At 36.2% G+C, this 25,081-nt stretch overlaps 3 protein-coding genes across 3 annotated transcripts; 2 read left to right on the forward strand and 1 right to left on the reverse strand.

Annotated features, from left to right (window-relative positions):
• Positions 1-9,044: 9,044 nt before the first annotated feature.
• Positions 9,045-10,022, forward strand: LOC133180024 (uncharacterized). The gene has a single exon (XM_061314642.1). It carries the CDS (start codon positions 9,045-9,047, stop codon positions 10,020-10,022), a length of 978 nt encoding a protein of 325 aa, XP_061170626.1.
• Positions 10,023-12,339: 2,317 nt separating this feature from the next.
• Positions 12,340-13,653, forward strand: LOC133179587 (uncharacterized protein F54H12.2-like). Its single transcript, XM_061314306.1, has one exon. The coding sequence runs from the start codon at positions 12,340-12,342 to the stop codon at positions 13,651-13,653; it is 1,314 nt and encodes a 437-aa protein (XP_061170290.1).
• A 2,380-nt stretch (positions 13,654-16,033) lies between these two features.
• On the reverse strand, positions 16,034-18,189 carry LOC133179588 (uncharacterized). The gene is made up of 2 exons (XM_061314307.1): positions 17,376-18,189; positions 16,034-17,235 (listed from the first exon to the last, which is right to left on the reverse strand). The coding sequence occupies exons 1-2, from the start codon at positions 18,187-18,189 to the stop codon at positions 16,034-16,036; spliced, it is 2,016 nt and encodes a 671-aa protein (XP_061170291.1).
• Between the last annotated feature and the right edge of the window lie 6,892 nt (positions 18,190-25,081).

Below are 25,081 nucleotides of genomic sequence, written 5' to 3' on the forward strand. Positions count from 1 at the left end.
TTTGTTTCTCAGAAATTGAGCTAACATCCGATTTTTACCTTCTGGAAAGCATTGAGGTTTTCCTCTATTTCTTTTATGGTTCTATATTTCGAATGCTCTGGCAACTGGAACTCGAAGTCCAAATTTCTTGCAGGGGTCATATTTGAGCGATGGTTATATTTGACATCGAATTTTCCGCTTGATTTCAGACTGGGTGACATTTGTACATTATGAAGTGTCACTGGTGTTCTGAAATGTAACCAAGAAAGAGTTTTACAAACAGTACAATAACTACAATTAGGTACACATTTAACAAGGCCAAGTCTAAATATTTCTACTGTAAGAGATTTTAATAATTTTTCTTGAATTAGTTTTTATATTATCATGATTATATTGTTAAATTGTTGGAAGATAAAACTAGAAATTGTTAGTGTTTTCCCTTTATCTCAAAGTCAAAGGGTTAGAGATCAATTGTAACAGGCCAGGGGCTGAGGTTTATAAACAGAAACTCTGTGGATCTTACAACAAATTTTCATTTCAAAGCATTTTTGTCAATTGAAGCCGTCAATTTGGTTAGTAGCCGGTTCTTAGGGAAAACACTGAATTGTCAAGAGGACATGAATGGCCCACAAAGGGTATATTAGTAATTAATGCAGTGTATGAAATTTGATCAGAATTCCTTTAATATGTTAGTTACATTACAATTGATAAATTCTCAGAAAATTATGTATAAGTGCATACATACATATGTACTTTATCAGCATATTAAGTTTAACAAGAGGCTCATGGGCCACATTGGAACTGAGCTAAACGCAAAGTGTGATGGAGGTCAGATGGAAGGACAAAAGGACGGACATGACAAACACTATATGCCCCGGCCATATTCATGGCGGGTCATAAAAATTGAATGGTTTTTGTTTTGATTTCTCAGGGGACCATTGCTGAAGTTGTCAAATTTGGACCATGTGGGAATTAATTGGAAAAGTGTCAAATTCTTTTTCTTTTAATATTGTTTGTATTTCTACCTTAAGGATCCTCGACACCATGTGACTTGTGATGTATATAGAGAAAAACTTTAAATGTTTGATTGTTCATGTGAAAAATATTAAATATTTATAATGTAATTAATTTAATCTTTGATAAATAAAATTTAATTGAAATAAGTCTGAAAAAAAAATAGTAGTTGAGATCGGGGTGATTATAACCTTTAATGCATTGATTCATTAATGTTGCTTTCTTGTCAAACTTTCACTAAAAAAACAAATATTTGAGACAAATATTGCAATATATTATTTTATACGTTTTATAATACTGTTTAATCAAGTTTTATATGCATAAATAAACAGTCTAATTATATATTAAATTGCTTTTTTTCTAGTGTACTCTAAAGAACTCTATCGTAATCTAGCGTACTCCGCTTAGTAGTATCCCGGAAATGGTATTGAAAACAATTTCACTGTTGGCTTACTAGAAAATGTACAGCAGATGTAAATATTTAGGTGTATGTATTTGCTATTAATTCTGATTCATTTCTTAAATGAGCTATTTTTTTCAGCATGAAAACAAGAAATATGTTCTTAATAGGCCTAAAACAATTTCTTACCAGTAATCCGACTGACCCATTCAATTTAACCACGGGTGCATATTTTGCGTGTCAAATCTGTGTTTGATCAATCAGCTGATTTCTTTTTCTAGCAATATTGATTGTAGCTGAATTTGAGACGTTACCAATATGTCAACCTAATCAACATTTACTTTGAATATAAAGAGTATTAAGGCCTTATTTATCAATGTTTTATTATTAAGATTTCCTGCAAATTTTGATCTACATCGACTCAAGTTTGTCACCTCCTAGCTGCAATAATGTATCCCTCTCCTATTTTTTTATCTGATGTTTTCTGGAGAGGGCTACAATTCCACAGCATCTCCGTAATGGTGCAAAAATATTTTTTTTAATACGGGCGACTGCAGGCAGAATAAATTGTTTTTACATTCAACTTCTAATAAGACGAAATTTTTATTTACGGTCGACATCATAGCCTGTTAAACGCGAAAACCATGTAAAATAAATCTGTGTGCCTTACTCAGCAGCCATGACAGTTCACGCGTGACGTACTGAGACATGCGCTTGAAATTTAGAATAACTCAATAAAGTAAATATCGGTGTTTATAAATAATTGTGATGAATAGAAACACTAAACATCGATAAATAAAATCATTCCATGTGTTATTTTTTCGTAAACAGCGATACTTAGGCTTAAAATAAGGTAATTCCCAAGAAATCCGCTCCCTATAGATCCTTTATCTCATTGGCTGTCCCAAAATAAAATCTGTCAAGGTCAGTAAACATGGCGGATAAATTTAAGTTGTGATGTTGACATACACGAAAAATACGGACATATGGATTGTTCTGTTATATTTTTGGATCGATTTATGTCTGGGATAACTACATTTTGGAAGTCCAGGTAAGACATATTAATAAAATAGCCATTTACTGACAATTTGACCCGAAATCCGTGCGGGAGTGAATCGCTGCCGCATTGCACCATTACGGAGATCCTAAGGAGTTGTAGCCCTCTCCCCCCAAAAAAAGGGGAGGCTACATTATTGCAGCTAGTCACCTCCAAGATGGCGTGCAAGGAAGATAAGTCGGAGAAAATACGTCATAAGAATTCAGAAAACTAGGTACTTGGAATTACAATGAAAAAAATCTATACATTCAACTGACGCTATTGAAAAAAAAGCAATTACTTACTTGCTTTTTGACATTTCTAGCATTTGTTGGTGTGCGGATGCACTGAAGGACACGGCATCGTTGTATTCATCCTTTCGTTGTATTGTCATATTAAAATATCTGCTCCCGTTTGTCGAAATTTTTACTGGGGACACGCAGTGGATAAATCCAGTCACCATGGTTACAGAGTTGTCTGATGGTGGTGGATTTTCATCCATCTTTCGTTTTTTCTCTCCGAAGATGCCATCTTGGCAGTTCCTTGACTTCACTCGTGGAAAACCAAAATAAAGCATGACGTTATGCTTTTTCGACGTTTTCGGGTTTTTTCATTAAAGTATATAAAGAAGTCCGAGATTTTTTCCCCCTAAATTCTACACTCCCGCCAAAAAAATTGCATGACGTCAGTCGTTTTGTTGTTGTTGGAAGTCTTCGAGTCGCTTCAAGTATATAAAAATGGTACAAGTAGAGCTTTCTAAAAAACTTATCGTTGGTACATAAAACATTCAAATCTATTTAGTGGTGAATTTATTATGATAATAGATAGTTTTCGATGGACCTAAATTTAGCAAAAGTTACCTCCCGTTGGCCGCCATATTGGAGGTCGACTCGGTGAGTTTTCCTCTTTGTCTTACCAAGTTTAAGAAAATATAGCAGAAATATTTGGTGGAAAATCTTTATTCATTTTTTTTTAAATAAACGAGGCTTCCAAAATTTATATACTTCAGAAAAATATCAGCTAGGAAAACGCACAAATCAGATCAGAATTGAAAAGTTTACTGAGAAGGGGGGGGGGAGGGGGATTGAATTCTAATACTAAATCATGGCTTTGCTATTCTTTAGAAAAAGATTTTTTTAAAATATATTTTAATGTAAAACTTGGATCCCTCATTGTGGCCCCACCCTATCCCTGGCGGTTATGATTTGAACAAACTAGAATCTACAGTATCTGAGGATGCTTCCATAAAAATATCACTAATCATGGCTTTGCAGTACTTGTGAAGAAAATTTTAAAGATTTCCTTATATATTTCTTTGTAAAACTTTGATTGGCCATTGTGGCCCCACCCTACCCCCGGGGGCCATGATTTGAACAAAATTGAATGTACACTACCTGAGGATGATTTAACATGAGTTTCATCTTTCCTGTCCCAATGGTTCTTGAAAAGAACTTTCAAGAACATTTTTAAAGATTTCTCAATATATTCCTATGTAAAACTTTGATCGGCCATTGTGGCCCCACCCTACCCCAGGGGGCCATGATTAGAACAAACGTGAATGTACACTTCCTGAGGATGATTCAACATGAGTTTCATCTTTCCTGTCCTTATGGATCTTGAGAAGAAGATTTTTAAAGATTTTTCCTATATATTCCTATGTATAACTTTGATCGGGCATTGTGGCGCCACCCTTGCCCCGGGGGTCATGATTTGAACAAACTTAAATCTACACTACCTGAGGATGATTCCACATCAGTTTCATATTTCCTGACCCAGTGGTTCTTGAGAAGAATTAAGATTTTTTAAAAATGTCATTAATTTTTCACTAATTCATAATTATCTCCCCTTGGAAGTGGGCGTGGCCCTTCATTTAAACAAACTTGAATTCCATGTACCCAAGGATAGTACTTTGTAGCAAGTTTGGTTGAAATTGGTCCAGTTGTTTTTGAGAAGATGAAAATGTGAAAAGTTTACGACGACAACAACGACGACGACGACGACAGACAACGGACAAATTTTGATCAGAAAAGCTCACTTGAGCCTTCGGCTAATAAAAACAAAAAAATGTGAATAAGATTTTACTTTTATTTCTTTACAAAATAAGTGAATAAAAAAAAAAGTGAATAAATATATTTGATGGTTAACAGACTCTGACTTTGAATATCAACTATTATTTTTGAAGAATTTTTAATAAGTAACATTTAATTGGAGTATCTGCATGAATCAGATCACCGAAACTTGATGGTAATATTCTAAAATAAAATGATTAAGATCTTTTTGCAATAATTTTGATTTTAAAGACCAGTCATGAGAAATTATAGTGATCCACCTTTTTTTCCTCTCTTTTATAGGAAAAATTGTAATGTTATAAAGAGGTAGGTTTATCTCTCTTTACGGGCTGTCCATTGACCCCCTCTTTTCATTCTTGCCTGGGTATAAGTGTTTAATATATAGTCGATTCTCATTAGATTATAATATAATGGTTGTCACAAATTAAATATCTTAATGCTGGAGAATATTATCATATGTCAATTAACATGGTTTTAACTGAAATTAGCAATATACTAGTAACTCAGAATGAGTTGTCAGTTACTCTCTGAGTATACAGGTTGCTTTCCTATTCCACACAAGTAACTTAAGCTAGAAAAAGTAAATGTTTAAAGCAATTTATGAATGTTATGAAATACAAAAATACAATTTTTATACAACAAATCAAAAAAGATAAATAATCAAGTCAAAATATTTCAACACAATGTTTCATATATACAATGAATATTATTTCAAAACAAAATGATGTAAATGATATACTAGTATATTAAAAAAAATCTTTAATCGAGCTGTGCTTTCAAAATTCATGTATCAAATTCTAATTCAGCTACGAGAATAAACAAGTCACTCTTTACAAAAATCAGTAAGTATGCTGGATGGTCATGATCAGTAAACTAATTACTGGGAGCTCTGTATGGAATTATAGATAATGGCTTTAAATATAGTGTGTGATCACCTGCAAGTATTTCATTTTTAGGTGCATCTATTGGTTAATTTGTTGACCACCCAGCCTGTTTAAAGCCTCAGCAATTGTGATATGTACAATACTACATGAGATTGATTATAAAGTAATTACATAGAGACTTGAATTACATGTATGATAAGAATATTGACAGTGATGTTATTGCATTTCCTCTGGGGAACAAAATCATATACACTGTAAAAGTTTATACTCTCATGTACTCCAGTATTGTTCTGTAGGGACTAAATGACACAAGACACAGTAACATCAATAAACTAGCAATATTTCTATACAGCAATTTTTTCACGGACAGATAATATTTGGTGAATTTACTTCAAAAAACTATAGAATACAGTGTTGAACATATATTAAAGACACCAATTACTTGATGCAAGTGTATATTTCTAGTACAACTCTAATCATTATTTAGCAGAACTCATTAATTTCTTTATATTAAACTTTGTAAACAATTCATGTAATCTCAAAATATTTCATGTATATTCAACATAAGTTCATGATATTCATGCATCATTACATCAATATATAGTATATACATTATTTATGAATATTAACACATAATACAATGATCATCATTTTTTGACATGAATCATTGTCATTGATGGTACATGAATTTTCCTTAACATGCAACATTCAATTATTTTGTACATTTATTTATTGTCTGTTGAAAATTAATCCACAATAAAAAGTCCTAATGAAGGTTTGCTGTTTTACAAAACTTTTAAAGTCCAATTATTTTGTGATCATTGATGAGTTGTTTGCAAATTCTTTAGGCTATTCCATGCATGCATATAAAAAATAGTTTAAAGTATACATTTTCTTAAAAACAAACAAAATTTTACATCAAGTAATTGGTGCCTATAAGATACTGTATACAGTGAAATATTCGCCCCCATTTTATTTTTGCCCCTGTCATCCATCTTAGAGGTAGACAAAGTTAAAACGGGCAAATTAAAAGAACACAGTATTTCTTCAACAAAACTGACTGGGCGAATTTAAAACGTTGCAAAATTGTGTGAAAGGGTGAAAATAACACAGGGTGAATTTAACCCTGTATACAGTAACCAATGTACCAAATGTCACTAAGTGACACTGGCACAATGGTAGGTGGGAGAGGGGACAAGATGACATATCTCCCTCAAATAAATACTCATGCGTCCCTTATATCAGATTTATAAAGTACAGTACACCATTTTATGGTCTGACCAATATGCCTCAATCACATCAGTTTCACAATGAGGGAAGTTTGTGAAAATCAAATCTATGGAAGGGAATTACCGCCAAAAGTCTATGTGTCTTGCTTCTGTTCTTATTCTGCCTACTTGTTTATTCTTTAGTATTATTGCAATTATATGTACTTTATTGTTTCCATATTCGTGCTTATTACATTTCACTTTAAACTTTTTTCATACTTTATTTTGTCCTTACTTCTATGTTGCTTTATTCTTGTAAATTCGTTCTTCTTTCTTTTAAATTGATACAGTTTTTTAATACATTATAATGATTATCTCCATTACAAACGTAAATTCAATCACGCAAACCACGAAGCGCATTCAACGAAGACGAATACAAGTCGAGTGAATTTAATGCCGCATTATAACGCCAGGTAGCAGGGTGTTCGCTCCAACAGCTACTCCCATTTACGAAAATATGCAGCTAGCTCTATATGAATGGAAGCGCACATGCTGTTGCCAGTGTTGGTGGCGCGGCTCGAGCTCAGAACACAGCAGTCCTTAAAGACTACAACATACAGATGTAAGTACTAAGATGAATTATTTACATGCTAAAGCAGCCAGTAATTCATTTTAATCTTGATGCAACTCCAGGCACGGATTCAGACGGGATCGCTCCAGGCGCGCGTCCCAACCTAAACAAAAGTTTTCAGTGTCCTGCATCGATGTTAAAAAGATAAAACACTCATTTGGTTATCAGAATAAAGTCTACTCATCAATTCTCAGAAGCTTTCAATGTTCCCTAAAAATATATTTAAACGCTTGCCGTTTTCAACTTTTGTTTTTGTACGACCATGCATACATGCTAACTTATGAAAATTCCCTTGGGGAATTTTGCGCGTGACGACAATTTTCAAAGCTTTAAATTCGCGACATTTTGTCGTGAAAATAAAATATTCCATTTTTTTTTTTAATTTTGTAATATTGATATCACTTATGAAACAGCTTAACTGCTTTAGTATAATAAACACAAAATTTTTCCTTCCAAAGTTCAAGTGTCTCAATTTGCTTAAATAGGTGCCTATCTCACTAAAGAAGTGATATCTGTTTAGGTAAACAACATGATGTTGATTAAAAGACATAAATTGGTGAAAACTGGAAAATATGTACACATTTCAGTTCAATAAAATTGTTTGCAAAGTTTTTAGAAATATGTGAGGTTTTGTTACTATAAGGTTTCTGGGACACATTTGTAATATTCTAAAAAAATTTATTTGTGTTAAAAACCTTTTAAATATGTGCAACTTTATTTCCTGTGATTAATTTTATCACATACACAAAACAATTTGAAAAAATAAATTTACTCCTAAGTTCATCAAGTATTTAACACAAGGATACCGCCTTTTCCAAACAAAAAAGTAGTAGGGTATATACTGTACAGTCACTTTACAGTCAAGATGACGTCATGGGGATTCCCAGGTCTCACCCACACAGGTCATAATTAAGGTCACAATTCAGGGGTGACTTTACAGTCAGGGTGTACTCTACAGTCAGGGGTGACTTTACAGTCAAGGTGTACTCTATAGTCAGGGGTGACCCTGCAGTCACTGACGTCACGAAATATAACAATAAATACCTCGTAAGATTTGCTTGAGTTGTTATAATAATGGAAACTCAGGGAAAGCAGTACAAATGGAAAATTTTAGCCTGGAATGCTCTAAGAAGAAATGAGAAGAAATGGACATTGCAAGAGAGTCGATGGTTTGACAAAAAAGAAGATTGCATTGCTAATTTTAAGGAAAAAATGAAAAATGGGTATGACGTTGCAGACAGCTGGGGATCTGAAGAATACCTATTGAAACGTCGAGTTATGCCGCGAAAATACTTCCCGCGCTTCGAACAACAGTAGCAATTCAACGAAAAGAATAATTATGCTTAAAAAAGTCAAATTTAAAGATCATGTACAAATTAATTTAATTCCGTACGAAGAACGGAACGGAATTGGGATGGAATATGCCATAAATAGAGCCCATTTCAAGAGAAGAATTCAACAAACAGAGAATGTGTTATTGCCGGTACTTCTTCAGAAATTGAAACGATGTTCACTTAAAAGTCAAACAAGTATAACATAAAAAGCAAAGTGTCCTTTTACGGTGGTTAAGATATAAATCACAGTCAAGAGGTACTCTGCAGTCAGGGGTGACTCTACAGTCAAGGAGGATTCTACAGTCAGGGGTGACTCTACAGTCGAGGAGGACTCTACAGTCAGGGGGACTCTACAGTCATGAGCCACGTGACAAAAAACATATATAAACTTTATCAATTTGAAAGACCTTCACCAGTTCTCAACAAGTCCTAAGGAGAGAATTCAGGAGAACTATTTTTTTCCTTGTAAGATTCTTGCCGAGAATAAAGATGGAGCTTAAACATCAGGACATTATCAAGGCAAACTACTCTACATTGGTAAAAAAGATGATGGCTATTCCTGTTGCAGAACATCTTTTCGCCTCAAACATAATTACCGATGAAATGAGACAGCAAATAGAAGTTGAGAGAACCAGTCATGACAGAAACAGAAAACTGATTAGCATCATCTTACGTCGGGGATCGAGGGCTTTTATGGGACTCAGAATCGCATTAATGAAAGCCAATCAAGCCGACTTATCACGTCTGTTAATGAATAATGACGATGACACAAAGTCTGAATACGAAAAGAAGTTGGCCATGGCAAGATCATTGGTTGTCAATACCAAAGAAAGAGGAGATTCCAGAAACGATTCAAAGAAAACTACACAGTCTAAGGAGCTAAGGTGTAGAATAAGTCTGGATGACTTTAATAACCTGTTTCTCACCGCCATGCCTTTCAAGGGAACGATTTATATTCACATTCGTCATCTCAAAGAATCCCATGGTCGTCTCCTTGCCACCAAAAAGGGTGTTACCTTTTCTTTAGCCCGTTGGTTGAAATTTGAATCTCTTTTACCAGATATCCAAGACTACATAGAAAACACTGGGAAAGGGGATGAAGAAGTACAGTGGCATGTTGGCGGAGGAGTGTTCGTTTCATTATCACCAGACTATCCTACAGTGGATGTAAGACACTTTTGGAAGCCAGACAACGTTCCAGAACCAATACCAACCAAGAAAGGAGTCACTTTGAACAAACACAAATTGTCCAGACTTAGAGATGCCCTCGAAGAGATGCATGAATCTGTTCCAGAGCTTAAAGACACAGAACTTTCCATACTGAGCGAGTCACATCAGAATCAGCTTGGAATGCTAAGCTGTCCTGAATGTACCCCCTTTGGTTATGATTCACAAGACAATATGTCCATGGAATGTAATGCAGGTGATTTACAGATCGTGGAATCAATTGAGAGTGATCTTGAATGACACTGTGACCATAAACACTGAACCCAAACGAATTAATGATACGAATGTAACTTTTTGTATATATCAATTATTGTATCTATTTTTTTTCGTCTTAACAATACGAAATAAAATATGGTTTTAAATAAAAGTATCTTATTATTACTGGGATATAAAAGGCAACAGTCAAAGAGAGAACATCAGTTTTTTGTCAGTATGCCAAACTACACGGATTACTTAAGGGAGATCTACTACACTCCCTGTAATCCGGGGGCATATGCAGGCCCTGAAAAATTGTATCAAGTCGTCAAACAGGAAGGCAAATGTAAGATTGGCAAACAGAAAATAAGACAATTTTTAAACAACGAAGACTCTTATAGTCTGTATAAACCTATTCGTAAGACATTTCCACGCTCAAAAGTGATAGTGAACACAATTTATTCTATGTGGGATGGTGACTTAGCTGATGTCAGTAACATTGCATCCCATAACGACGGCTACAAATTTTTATTAGTGCTAATAGACGTTTTCAGCCGATATCTATTTATAGTTCCATTAAAAAATAAAAGTCATCAAAACGTCATTGACAGTTTAAAATCGGTTTTCAAGAAAGGGCGAAAACCACACACTCTCAGAACAGATAAGGGTAGTGAATTCAAAAATCGTTGGGTTAAAACATTTCTAAAAAGAGAAGGAATTAATGTCATATACACTCAAAATGAAACTAAAGCAAACTATGCAGAGAGAGTGATTCGTACCATGAAAAACCTTATGTATCGCTATTTCATGAAAAACAAAACTTATCGTTTTGTGAATGTGTTACAAGATTTGGTGAAGAGTTATAACAATAGACCCCACAGATCTTTAGGTGGCAATGCTCCAGTCACTGTCAACCAGGAAAATGCTGATGAAATCAGACTAGATGCTTATCTGTCGGGTAAACCAAAATCGGACATGACAGAAAATAATCGTAACTAGCTTAAGGAGTCAAACAAAACAACGAAAAAAAGAGTAAAACCATTTTTCAAGTTAAAAATTGGAGATAATGGCAGAATATCACAGCTTAAACACCCTTTCCAAAGAGACTACCAGCAAAAATGGACAGGAGAATTTTTTAAAGTTAGTGAAAGATACAAAAGAGGTCAAATACCTGTATACAAAGTAAAAGATTTGGCGGACGACCCTGTTGAAGGCACCTTCTACGAATCTGAACTTCAAAAAGTCATAAAGTCAGCGGACGTGGCTTACAGAGTGGAAAAAATTCTTTAAAAGAGGCGTCGTGGAAAAACCAAAGAAGTGCTTGTAAAATGGGAAGGATGGCCAAAGAAATTCAACTCGTGGATTCCAGAGAGCTCTCTAGAAAAGCAATAAAAACCTGTTTTCTCTGTAAGACGTATTCAAGATGAGCGTTCGGATGGTGTTGACGTCTACGGACAGTTCTGAATATTTTGACAATAAATCAAATTGTTTTCGAGTTCAATTAAATAAACAGATTCAATTCGACGGATATTGGACTGTTGCCCTGACAGAATTTTCTTCAGAGAGCTGGATTGCGTCCAAGAAGAAATCCGAGTTGTTTGTGTGTTGTGATATTTGTGAAGAAACTCATTGGTGGGAAGGAGGCACCCCTCCTAAGACGCGTGTACCTGGGGGAGAAAGCAGAAAATATCACCTACACACTACCATATTACATTCCAGTAAAAATCGGCCAATTACAGCAGATTGGAATATATATAACGGACAGAGATGGGAACTTAGTTTCATTCTTAAACGGACCGGTGACCGTGACACTTCATTTTAAGAAGTTTCCTTACGTACTGTGATGATGAATAGCCAGACTTACGTCAGTGATCCCAGATTATGGGAAGCTTTTTACAAGAACATGGCAGAGAAAAAATTCAACCCTTATAAATACAAACCTAAACAAATTGGTAGAGGTGTGAAAAGTTATGTCTTACGTTATTCCACTGAGACCTCACTCACAATTAGAATCTGAACAACACACTAGCACTCCAATGACCCCAGTAGCTGCCGTGGAGGAAAGAGCCAAAGTCGAACATGCCAAAGATGTCAAAGAGGGCACACCATTCGTCAAGGTGCAGGGAAGTATAAAAAGACCACGTTCTAAATCTTCTGTCATTCCTTCAAAGAAATTGAAGCCAACAACATCTCAAACGTCGAGGAAGAAGTCATCTAAACCTACAAAACAAAGAAAAACGCCAGGAGAAAGAAAAAAAAAGTCCGTCAAGAAACAGCGAGCAGCACCAGGCAAGAAAACGCAATCAAAAACGTAGAAAGAGTTTAAGATCGACAGTTATAAAAGTATCTTTAAACAGTGAAAATGGCCTTTTTAAGCAGTAATAATAAAGACATAGCTCAACCCATGGAACTTTCACTTTTTGCATCACCAACCAACCAAGTAGCGGTCGAGAAAGTGTACTTTACAGAAGCAAGACCTATTTCTAGCATTGGAGTGTCCGACACACCGATCGAAATCGTAGTTTCTGGTTCGGGAGCAGAATACATTGATTTTAAAAGAAGTAAATTGTACGTAAAGGCCCGAATTTTAAAAGCAGATGGAACGCCTCTGGCCAGTAATGAACAAACAGGCATCGTAAATTTACCCCTTCAGAGTATGTTCTCCCAGATGGATGTCTACTTGAACAACAAACTAGTCTCTTTCAATACGAACAACTATCCTTGGAAGGCTTATTTCAAGACAATTTTGTTTAGCGGGAAAGACGAACTCGATTCACAAAAACAATCTGAGCTGTTTTTTAAAGACGAGAGAAATCTTAGCGACGCAAATGCATACAATGGAGGCAATGCCGGTCTGGTCCTGCGGTATGGTTACACTCGGGAAAGTAAAGTCTTTGAGTTGGAAGGAAACCTGATGGAAGACATCCTTGATATAGATAAATATCTGATAAACGGAGTAGACATTTACATAAAACTTTTTAGATCCAGTGCCCCTTTTGTCATGATATCTGCTGAATCTACACCGGCTTACAAATTAGAGTTGCAGGACGTCGTGTACAAAGTAGCCAAGGTGCGAGTAGATCCCGGCGTTCTACTGAACCATAGTAAACAGATAGAAACCCCTGTAAAATATACCATTATGCGAAATGAATTGAAAATGAATACCATTCCTAAAGGATCCACGGAGTTTTACTGGGACAACATTTTCCCTCTAGCGGTCCCTGATCGCATCGTGGTGGCCTTGGTGGACCAGAAAGCCGTCAATGGGGATTACACGGCCAATCCCTTTAACTTTGAGCATATGGGGTTAACTGATGTCGGGATATACGTTAACGGAGAGAGTGTACCCGGTAGGCCATTAAAGACAGCCTTTTCAGCGGGACTCTTTTCGACGGCTTATGCTCGTTTATTTGAAGCCTCTGGAAAATGGAACAATGATGCCGGACTGATTATCACTCGTAGTGATGTTGGAAGTGGATATTCTCTATTTGTTTTTACCGTAGATCCCTGTGGATTTGGAGAAGAGTATTTAAACCTGATCCGTCGAGGAAACACCAGACTGGAACTGAAATTCAAACAAGCAACAACCAAAGCCGCTAATGCTATAGTATTTGCAACGTTTTCATCTCTACTAGAAGTCGACAAATCACGTGACATTAACTACATTCAACCATGAATTCGATGCAACTGCTGAATCTGGTGAAAACGGACCCCTGCTTAAGACGTTATGTAAAAGGTGTATTTGCTATCAATACATTGCCTCAAATCGTTACACAGTATCCGAGCGCCTTCATCGTCAATACGCAACCTTTGCCATTTCCTGGAGAACACTGGGTGGCATTAATCATACACAGTCCAACTCAGGCAGAGTTTTTCGACAGCCTTGGAAAATCACCAGCTGATTACAATCAAGACATTCAGAACTTTCTGAAGAAAAACAGTGTACAATGTAATTTCAAATCTATTCAACTTCAACCTCGTTATTCCGATTTATGTGGTCTTTATGTCTTAGTATTTTTAATTGCAAGATTGTGTTTTAAAAACTCATTAAATCATGTGTATGCTTTATTTTCTGAATACATTCAATTCAATGATGACTTTGTGAAACGTTTTATGCATGAATATTTGGTGTATCATTAAATTAAAAAATCGTTAAACATATACAAGGGCGTTATCTGATTCAGTAATTGAATAAAGTAAATTGTTTATATGTGCGTGTGATATTACATTAGACTTCATTTAGAGAAAGCCTAACGACTGAGAAACATGGAAAACGAGAGCGTGAATGATTGGTGGGACACTCATTCCTTACTTCCGTTTTTGGCACCTACCACCATTCTCATATGTGGTAGTACACAGAGTGGTAAAACACATTTTACTAAAAGACTTCTTCAAAACGCCAAGGCATGTTTTCTATGCCAGTTGATAAAATAATTTATGCTTACTCTGAACATCAACCTATGTTCGAGGAAATGGAGCAGACGATACCAAACCTTTCATTACATCAAGGGTTGCCTTCTAAAGAAGACATAGAGCAGTACACAGAGGGTGTAAATCACACTATAGTGGTATTGGATGATCTCATGTTACAAGTGGCTCAGTCTCAAGATTGCGTACATCTGTTCATGGTGACATCTCATCATAGAAACGTGACCACCGTGATGCTGTCCCAGAACCTGTATCCCCCGGGAAAATATGCCAGAACCATTTCTCTAAATTGTCTAAATGTCATTTTGTTTAAGAATTACCGCGATGCTCGACAGATCATCACCTTTGGATCTCAGAAATTACCAGGTCAAGTTCCGTTTTTCAAAGCGGCGTACGAATCCGCAACGCAGCCCAATTTCGGTTATTTACATGTTTGCCTGGAACCTACACAGAACAGAGAGTACCAGTTAAGAACTCACATTCTTCCGGGTGAAGAGATGATTATTTATCAACCGATATAAATAAACACGATATTAGTTGCTAGTTTCATTAATCAAACATGAAGCAAACGGTAAGGAAACACGAGACTTTCTTAAATTTTCTTGTGCATGCAGACAGTACCCAGCAAAAAGTAATCGTCAAAGCCTTGACCAGTGAACAGTACGATGTGCTTAGCGAAATAGCACATAACATTTACACAGGAACTTTTCCTTTGAGTAAAAAGTATATAAACCAACTGAAACCTTACGACTCTTACATTCGATCCCTGGGATCCAGAGAAGTCAGCAACCGAGAGAAACGCCGAATATTGTTGAAAAAGATTTCTATTAAAACCTATCGTCCAACATATCAAAGGAAAATGGCGAAGGTAATGATACTTGTGCCGAAACTTAAATATGAACGTTTACTTAAAAATTGGACCCTGTTGAGGAACAGTCGACCCAAGATACGTCAGTACGAGAGATCGAACAGACTTCGAAGCAAATCCCAGATCAACAACAAAATGGCAGTGGCTTAGCGGAAACTGGTACGGGCCATATCAGTAAGAAGATAAAGGTCGGAAAACCTCCTGGAATTTCCAATGTTCGACGGAAAAGAAAAAATGTTCCCTGGCTAACATACTGACAGTGTAAAAATAATGAACAATAATGTCTCGTTTATCATTTTATTTGTGAATATTGTTTAATAAAAACATGAACAATAAAATTCTCTTATTTTTTTTTACAAAAAAATTTAAAATCCAAATGGCAATGTGTCCAAGTTAGGAAGGATTCTCCTTTTGGTGTAAACCATTTTATAATTTTTACATTCAACTCTGTTCAGCAATTTTCGCTTTCTACTGTCTCTCGATATTTTACAAGGATTGACAATTTCAATTTGCCGGTCTTGTGATGTACAGATCATCGATTTAATGGCATCGAAATTGATTAATTTCGAATTGGCCCAGTTTAACGTAAAACCCCTAACTTTACATTCTTCTTTTCCAGACAGTGTTCGATAAGCATAATTTTTAGGACCCCCCGAGACAAATTCAACAATGTACCCGTCTTTTGGGGAGATCTCATTTGTTAACTCTCCAAGGTAATTACCAGTGGGGAGATAATTCAAATCGTCTGCCTTTTTGGCCTTCAAAATGACACTGTATCGAAATATAACACGCTCTCGTTTAATTTGTCAAGAACACTGTATAATTTCAATCGAGCCCACATGGTGGTAAAAGAAGCCAAGAATATGTTCGTTTTGTTGTCGAATGCTGCAAATAATGGATTGTTGCTCCATTCTAAGTGAAGTATGTCTCTGGAAACGATGTGAAAATTATGGGGGACTTTAGTAGGATCGGAGAGCATCTGAAAAAATTTGTCGGCTTCTGACTCGTGAATGAACACAGACTGTTGCATATTCAACCTTTGACCGAATTTACCCCAGAAGCTATTTAAACAGAGTTTTGCTAAACATCGCAAACCGGGATTTTTCTTTATTTTCTCGTAATATAATTGTATGCCCTCTTTTTCTTTATATTCCCTTATATAGGTTTGTTTGGCCTCTTCTGTATCACATTCAACAGGGAATCCTGAAGCCTCTTGTATGATTTTTAAAAACATGTTAACATACAGAGCGAAAAGTCCCCCCTCACCCGACGCAAGGTCGTATTTTGAGGTTTCGGCAAAATGATAAATTTCATCAATATTTAAAATTGTGTACCCCTTGGACGTTGCCATTTGAATTTCAGGAGTACACCACGTGCCCGTGATGGCTCTCTCTTTCACAAAGCATGTACAATCAGTTTGATTTTCACTGTCCGCACACGTTCTACACAATGGAAACTTTAATTTTCCATTCGAATTATAAGGAAGTACGGGGTGATAAAGTTTTCTAGGAGGGAGAATTTTAATTTTGGCAAGTCCAAAATATTGTGACATGTCCTGAAAATTGTCTGTAATGATGGTTGGATGACCGACAGGGTAGCGACAATACTTGTTCGTCCATGGATATAAACTGGTAAAGTCGTAATACTGTATGGTTTCATCTTCTTTGGCTTGGTAATGTTGTTTGATGGCATTGGTTCGACCACCGAAGAAACTATCACGTGGATCAAGTCTGTCTTGGAGATCCAAGGTCGACACGAATTGTTGTAAAGCCGCATTCTTCTCCAGCTGATAGTTGAATTGATGCTCCCACACAGTAATCAACTTGTAGCCCATATTTTTTAATTCTTTCTCACGTTTTATCGTCATATCATACAAGTCCTTGATCGTCTGATTTGTGGAGGGGTGTTTGGTGGTATTTCGGTCGTCTGGGTAACAGGAAGGGCAACCATGAAAGACACAGCCTATATAAAAAAAGACAACTATTTGAATCTATTTGTGGTTAAGTTCAGGCACGCCCCCCCCCTCCCCTCAGTTAGGGTCCTCCCTCAGTTATGGGGCAAAACTACATTCACAGACATCTGTGATATTGTTAATTTCTTACCATAAAATTCGTAAATGGTTCCCATTCCATCGGGGGTTTTGGCAAATCCATCACATCTGTAATTAGTGCCAGGAACTCTATATTCGCCTCCGTTGAGGGCATGAGAAATGTAAACAGGGTTCCCTCGGTGACGACTTTTTTCCATCAACCATTCTAACCATTGGATGGAAATCTTGCTATGATTTTCACGTTTCGTATATCCTTGGGACGGCACAACAGCTATCGGACTCTGAAAATATCGTTTTCCAATTTGCACACATTCGTCTTTTTTTAGGTCGACAAGAGACGTCCACGACTCATTGATATTGACCCCATCTATTCCATTCGGACATTCCACATTATACCAGTTGGATTCCCCGTCTTTGATAATTTCTATTTCATGTTTTTCCTTTAAAAACAAACATTTGAAAATGCCCATGCAAACACTTGCAATAGTGACGAAATCGAATGGGTCTACCCCACTCGTGACTGTTGTTTTGGTAATTCCGTCAGCTTGGACTGTTGATTTTTTTATCGTTGTGGCCTTGATCATTAAATTTCTAAATTCCAGACATCCCCGCCTCAAAATATCCACATCTGAGCGACAGTATTGTAACATTTCCTCTCGAAAGTTAAAGGTTTTGCCCTCTTTCGTAGCGTGCCATTCGGCAAGCTTTTTCCGCTCTCCGGACGACATGAACTCGTACCCGTAGTCTTTTAATGCCGGGTACGGCCCCACGTACTTCTGATTGGCTTTGGTGTTGAATAAATGGGGAAAGTATCCCTTACAAAGTTCTTGCAGACCAAAGGCTTCTGGTATCTTTGCTAATTTCATGGGAAGAAAATTTAGGGAATCCACAAAAGTTAGGTTTAATTTATGAGCAATGTGCATGTACATTATTTTGGAACCACTGTAAATGATTTTGCTTGGTCGAATAGAATGACGGTCAATAAAAACTTCTAGTACAGGGTACAAGTCGAAACTTTTCGCATTGTGAGCTATCAAAATTGAATTTTGACATTGTTTACTAGTCACATAGTTACAAAATTGTATGGCTGCATCATCTCCCGAAAATACGAGCTCTCTTTTCCCACACGAGTCAGAGCAGGGGGGATGTATGAATTCTCCCTTACAGGTCTTGGAACACGTTTGACATCGTGTCCCGCAATTGGAAATGTAGAACCCTCCTCGAGTTCTCTCTCTTCACACTGGTGACAAGTGGTTTGTAATACTGCAAAGTTGACTTTGTGCTGTTGCAGACCACAAGACGGATCTCGACATTTCTGACAGAGTCTACAGTCTGAGCACTGGCGTTCCTCTTTTACACATTCGCTACATCGTATAGAAGACGGCTTGTATCCTTGCTGGCATTGAAATATGTCATCTTGACGCGTCTAAAAATCGTAAAAAATATTTTTTTTTGTTTCTCTTTTCTAATTGAGACCCACCCCTTTTCTGATAACAGCGATGTTCACCCATTTGATATTCTTGACAGTTTGGACATTCCCACTCTTGACAGACGTGAAGCTCTGGCGGACGCTTGAGTCTTTGTAGGGTGACTCGACACATCTTGCATTGGTAAAACAAGTCACAGGCAGGGGGATACGTTTTTTTCTTGACGTTACGTTGTTCTTTATGTCTTTGAAAACACTCCATTGACCGACAGACACGATTACACAAACGACAACCTAGTTGTACATTCGATTTTGGACAGTTGTCGCTTAAACACACCTCACAAGAAGTGGCACAGGAGTGTTTGAATTTATTTTTGTACGGTTTTAAGCATGTATGGCAAAAATAGGATGATTTAAAAAATCCCTGTATCCTAGCAATCCCGTGCCAGTGTTTTTCATGTTCCGACTCCACATGATAGAGATAAAGGCGGGGCTTTTCCTGGTCTTCCGTCACCCTGATGAATTTGTTCCCTACTCGATTCGACACGACGTTAATACTAACATCAAGTAGACATTCAAAAGGTTCGATGTCATTCAGACCCAGATACCTGTCAGTGGGTACACCGACTCTTTCACACAAACGCATTGCCATCTCCGTCTGCATTTTCTTTCTTGATGATTTTAAGATATTGTTGTAATAGGATCTTGGAACTGTTCGATGTTTGATGGCATGATCCAGCACCGTACCGGAATCGCCACCCACTAAATTTTCCCAAGAATCACCATCAACTTTTTCGCATAATTTAAGGAAACACAGACCATGGAAATGGCCATACATAGTTTATCATTTTGTACATAAAAGAGCGATTTTTTTCTTTCAATACTATTTTGGGGACCAAACAGAGACGTAACAGGTAATTTAGTTCCCCCTTTAGGCATGTCGATGGACCCCACAGTGACAAGCAGGTTTTCGTCTACCGATAGACTTTCGTTCGAATTCAGTACCTTGGTGACTTCCCCCATCAAAGTGTCAGCATTCAGTATTTCCCAAGACTGTAGCGGGACAACGATGGGATTGTTTGAACTTGGATGACTGAGGACCACCCTCCCCAGATCGGCATCATGACCCCTGGCCTGCGATAACAAGTCATCAAACATATTGTGCAATTTGTTTTGAATATCTATCAATTTATCCCCCCGCCACTGCTCGTTAAATTTCACCTTGAACGTTGTGTAGCGGGCCAAATTTTTCTTCAATGTTCGAGTATCTCTCTTCCAGATGTAATAGGGTTTTTCTAAAGGGTCCCTAAAATCGGAACTCTCCCCACCCCCTGACTGGGCACTCGTTGACGGCTGGTCGTCATCGATGGAAAGTCTCGATTTTTTTGCAGGAGATTCAATGGCAGAGAGAACCTCTTGCCATAAGTCGTCTACGTGCTTTCCCCACTCAAGTTCCTTTTCATGCTGGAGTTCTCTTAATCGGTTCTCGATTTCGGCGTCGCCAACAAGACCATTGGCTATTGCAAACAGCTGTATGGTGTCTGGGTCTGTCAAAGAGTCCAGGATTTCTTTGAGGAGACTACCGTCCGACATGTTCTAAATTAAAAATTCAGATTGTTTATGAATTTCTTGAAAATGTATTGTCAAAATTATAACCTATAATTCAACAATGTATAATATATTGTTACACCACAACTCATCCAAAGAAAAACAAAGCCTTTTTTCAACTCCAAAAAAACTTTTATTTAAATTCACAACTTTTAATTGGTATATTCAGTTGTAAACTGTATGTTAAAAATCAACTGTATAATCAAAAAAGTGTTCCAACAAAGTATATTCAAATGTACCTCAATGCTGTCATAAAAAAATAAAATAAAAAAAACAATAAAACTGATGGATGCTCCCTACATGACATGAAATCAATGAACAAGAGAGATTTTGTTCTGAGGGTCCAATAACTGAGCATCACTGACTAGACGTTTGTTTAAATGCACAGATTGTGCATCAAAATTGCTTTTGTATTACTTTCACATTGAAAATAACAATTTTCCCTCATAAAATAAGGATAATGTTCTTAGTGATTAGACCGTAAAAACCTAGAATATATGCTATAGAGTTCATTATTTTTTTAAGCTGTAAACCAAATTTCAAATGACTCGAACAAGAAATTAAATTATAAAATTTTTTATCAAAAAAAAATTTTTTGGGGGGGGGGGGGGGATATTTGACCTTGAACAGATGACATTGAATTCCCTTTCTTTTAAAGTGTATATCATGAATATCATTTAAGCGAAAATATGATTGAATTTCCATGACGGATATGGGATATATGAGCTCGGATGGACAGACAAACGGACAACTAAGTTCCCTGGACATTTTTTCAAGGAGCATAAAACATACATAAAAATCACAGTACAATTGTAAATTTCAATTGTAAAAAATCATATAAAAAAATCAACAGTTTAATTAAAAAAAGTATTCTAACTTATACTGATCAGGTATTTCCAGATACCAATTGTCATAAAATGTAAAAAAGAAACGTAAAAATCACTTTTTAAACTTCTACACAAGATTCTGAACATTTCCATAAGACTTCAATGGTAAAAAATCCTAGTTCTATTCTCACAATAAAATCATTTTAAAAATACACATATGTTAATGAGTATTAATTACCAAAATCAAAAAATTCTGATTTCAACTGCATAATCAGAAAAAATTGAATTTAAAAAAAAAGACAGTTTAACATTCTTCTTTTTTTTCTAAAAAAAAATCTCAAAGTATTTTTCCTTCATACAGGACATACATCATTAAATCCAGCTAAAAACATACAACTACAAGACAAAATTAACAGCTTTTTGTCAATTATTAAAAGTCAAAATAAACACTAATCACATGGTAGCAGTCAAACCAAGGAACACTAGCTTGACAGAATCTGCAATTGTTCAACAATGTTCAAAAATGCATCCTTAATGAAATAAAACTTTTCCCTTTGCTTTCGATCTCGTGTTATGCGCTGGTGCATCGGGCAATAATTTAGTGGAGGATTGTGGGGTGTTATAATTAGATGTGTCCGGTGTCGATTGGGAAGATTGACCTACTCCATGACTCGCATCAGGTGTGGCATCGGTGGGTGGGTGTGCTGAAAGGTCTGGTAAAGGAATGTGCTCGTGTGTATCAGGAGTGTCACTACTGTTTCTTGTATGGGACATACAGAATCTCTTTAAATATCTTTTAAGAAGGTAGATGATTATGGTCAATGTGGAGGTAATTGCCCATACTAAAACAGCTAATACAAAAAAAAAATATTGTTAACAAATATTATAAGTATTTCAGCAAAATAATGATATAACTGGTACCCACTGCTTATTCAAATCAATTACACATATCGCTGTCTTTCTAATATACTATATCCATTTAAAATCCATTCGAAATAATTTAGTAAAATAACTACATGCAATATTGTACTTCAGTTAACTTGCATAGATCATTTAAACTTCGGAGGCATCAAATATAGAATCATAGTCATTGTCTGATTCAGAAGATATTAGAGATTGTATTCTGCTCAACTCTATTTCAGTTGTTGAGGGTAACTTCTTTGGTTTATGCCTGGTGATTTTCTCTCTCTTAAATATTTTTTTTCTAACTGATGACACATTTTTCTTCTTTTTTAATTTACTTCCAACCTTTTTAAGATATTCTTTGATAGAAATTAGCACAACTACTAGAATGAAAATACAAATCCCTATATTAATGCACAAGAGTATGATTACACGCTGACCTGATTCTGTAGACTCATCAAAGAGACTGTCATCATCATCATCATCTGGCTTGAATGATCCTACAATGAAAAGATTACTTCATACCTGAATTTATTTTAATACCACAACATCTGTTATGTATGTTTTTTTACAATGAACATTGCATAATCTTTGTCAAATTATGGAATTCCACAAATCATTTATATTCTTTTACATAAAATATAATTTTCCTTGGCAAAAACTAATAATACCTTTTATTAAAAAATGACTGGAAATTATATGGGTGTTACTTTATCCCCTGAAATTCCATACACATTAAAATTTATCTAACTGAAACACTTACTGTGATCCACTGTATTGCCCTTGTATCTCATTGCTAGGGTTGTCCTTACTGACGACCGAGTTGTTTGGATCCTGCGGGTTGTCCTTACTGAAGGCCGAGTTGTTGTTTGGATCCTGAGGGTTGTTCTGACTGAAGGCCGAGTTGTTGTTTGGATCCTGAGGGTTGTTCTGACTGAAGGCCGAGTTGCTGTTTGGATCCTGCGGGTTGTTCTGACTGAAGGCCGAGTTGTTGTTTGGATCCTGCGGGTTGTCCTGACTGAATGCCGAGTTGTTGTTTGCATCCTGAGGGTTGTCCTGACTGAAGGCCGAGTTGTTGTTTGGATCCTGCGGGTTGTTCCGACTGAAGGCCGAGTTGTTTTTGGGTCCTGAGGGTTGTCCTTACTGAAGGCCGAGTAGTTGTTTGGATCCTGAAGGTTGTCGTTACTGAAGGCCGAGTTTCGTCTGAAATTACAAAAAAAGTGTTAAATAAAATGAATTACAAAAAAATACTTACATAAATATTGCTTTAGCATAAAACAACGATTGCTAGTATTGATAAACTTGCTTTAGCATAAAACAACGATTTGCTAGTATTGATAAACATCACCTAATACAAGATAAACATTTTACAATGTAAGTGAATGATGTGACTTAGTGTAAAACTCAAGTCACAGAGTCAGACAAGGACAGATAAACAATTTTGCCTGTAACATCTACGCTTCTAGGCTAGAAAATAGAATTTGCAAATTTTATACCTAGCAAACGGTTTCATATATTTTCTGCCACTTAGTTTTCTTACAACATTGCGTGAAATACACGACACGCAAGGCAAAATAAATCACTGAATTATCTTACTATAACTACCGGAAATATATATATTAAAAAAAAGAAATTCAAGCGAATTATGAGATGACACCCACATTCCATAGTAAAATTTCATTCCTTTCTATTGGCCTACTTTAGTCACGTGATTAGTCTCTTTCCCACGGTCCCTTCCAACTTTTCCCATTCATAAGTAAAAGCATCTTAGCGGATCAAATAAGATGAAGTATGAGGGGTTGATATTTAAAAAAAATACTCACGATGGCAGATTTCGCCGTCCCTGCTCCTTATTAAAGGCAGTCGTCCGTCCCATCCGACAATCCTAACAGCGCAGCTGAACAATCGGATTTCCCTTACAGGCGCAGGCTCGGTTTCATTCTTTATTAATCGCACGCATGTAGTCGCAGCTGTACAAGTGTACACCCCGTGTACTCCTGTACACAATTGACATGGTAAAATGGTACCGCAAACTAGGCTTAATGGAAATAACCAGACAATGATCGCGATCTTCATTCGCACGTCTTCATCCATTGCTATCTACCCTTCCGATGCCGCGAAAATTGCACGGGATTTTTACCCGTGATCATCATCATGTGATCAAAATGTAACCTTATTTGGAAAATGTACTCCAACATGAGGGCGCAACAATACAGATCATTTAGAGAGTGGCGCCTCTTTTTTAAACTGGATGACAGAAATGTTAGAGTGACTCAGATTAGTAATTAAATTAAGTTGTTTTTAAATTAGCCAAACAGACCCATATTGTTCTAAATCTATGAAGGCAACTTTAACTGGAAAGTGATCTAAACTAGGAAGTGATTTGATTTTTTTTTTCATAGTTAAGACCATATATGGCGTAACTGATCAAAAAATATATTTTTGCAAAATACAAAATTAAGTAAAGAAATATAGTTAATACATTTAAATTAAAACTTTTCATACAATTTTGAACACGGACAACACCTCGTTTCAACTAATAATACGATTTTATTTTCTCTGTAATGTGTTATTTAAATCTTTCGTATTTTCTTCTAAGTCGGAGAAAATTCCGAGAATCCAAATTAAATTGTGATATCTTTATAACGCAATTGACTTAGATTTTGTAATTTACGGAAAAGTTCTATCTTTATATAAAGTAATGATACAAATAATAAGTTCTTATAATTTTAGTATAATAATTTTCATTGTACATACGCCATATTTGGCTTTAACAGACAGATGATGAAAGGTAAATTATCATCTAACTATGTATGATTAACAGCTAATTATTCAATTGACGTTTTAAAAACTTCAAATGGATATAAAAGGGTCGTGTACACACACACAGATAAAAGCCATGACGTTTGCACTTGCTGAAGTACACCTGATACTAGGTCATATCAGGACACGCTACACTACCTTTGCGCGCAGGTGTATCGTGAAAAAGCGGAA

The sequence above is a fragment of the Saccostrea echinata genome, unplaced genomic scaffold, assembly GCF_033153115.1.
Source record: "Saccostrea echinata isolate AGI-Se365-2 ecotype Australia unplaced genomic scaffold, CSIRO_AGI_Sech_v1 ptg000005l, whole genome shotgun sequence".
Lineage (NCBI taxonomy): Eukaryota > Metazoa > Mollusca > Bivalvia > Ostreida > Ostreidae > Saccostrea > Saccostrea echinata.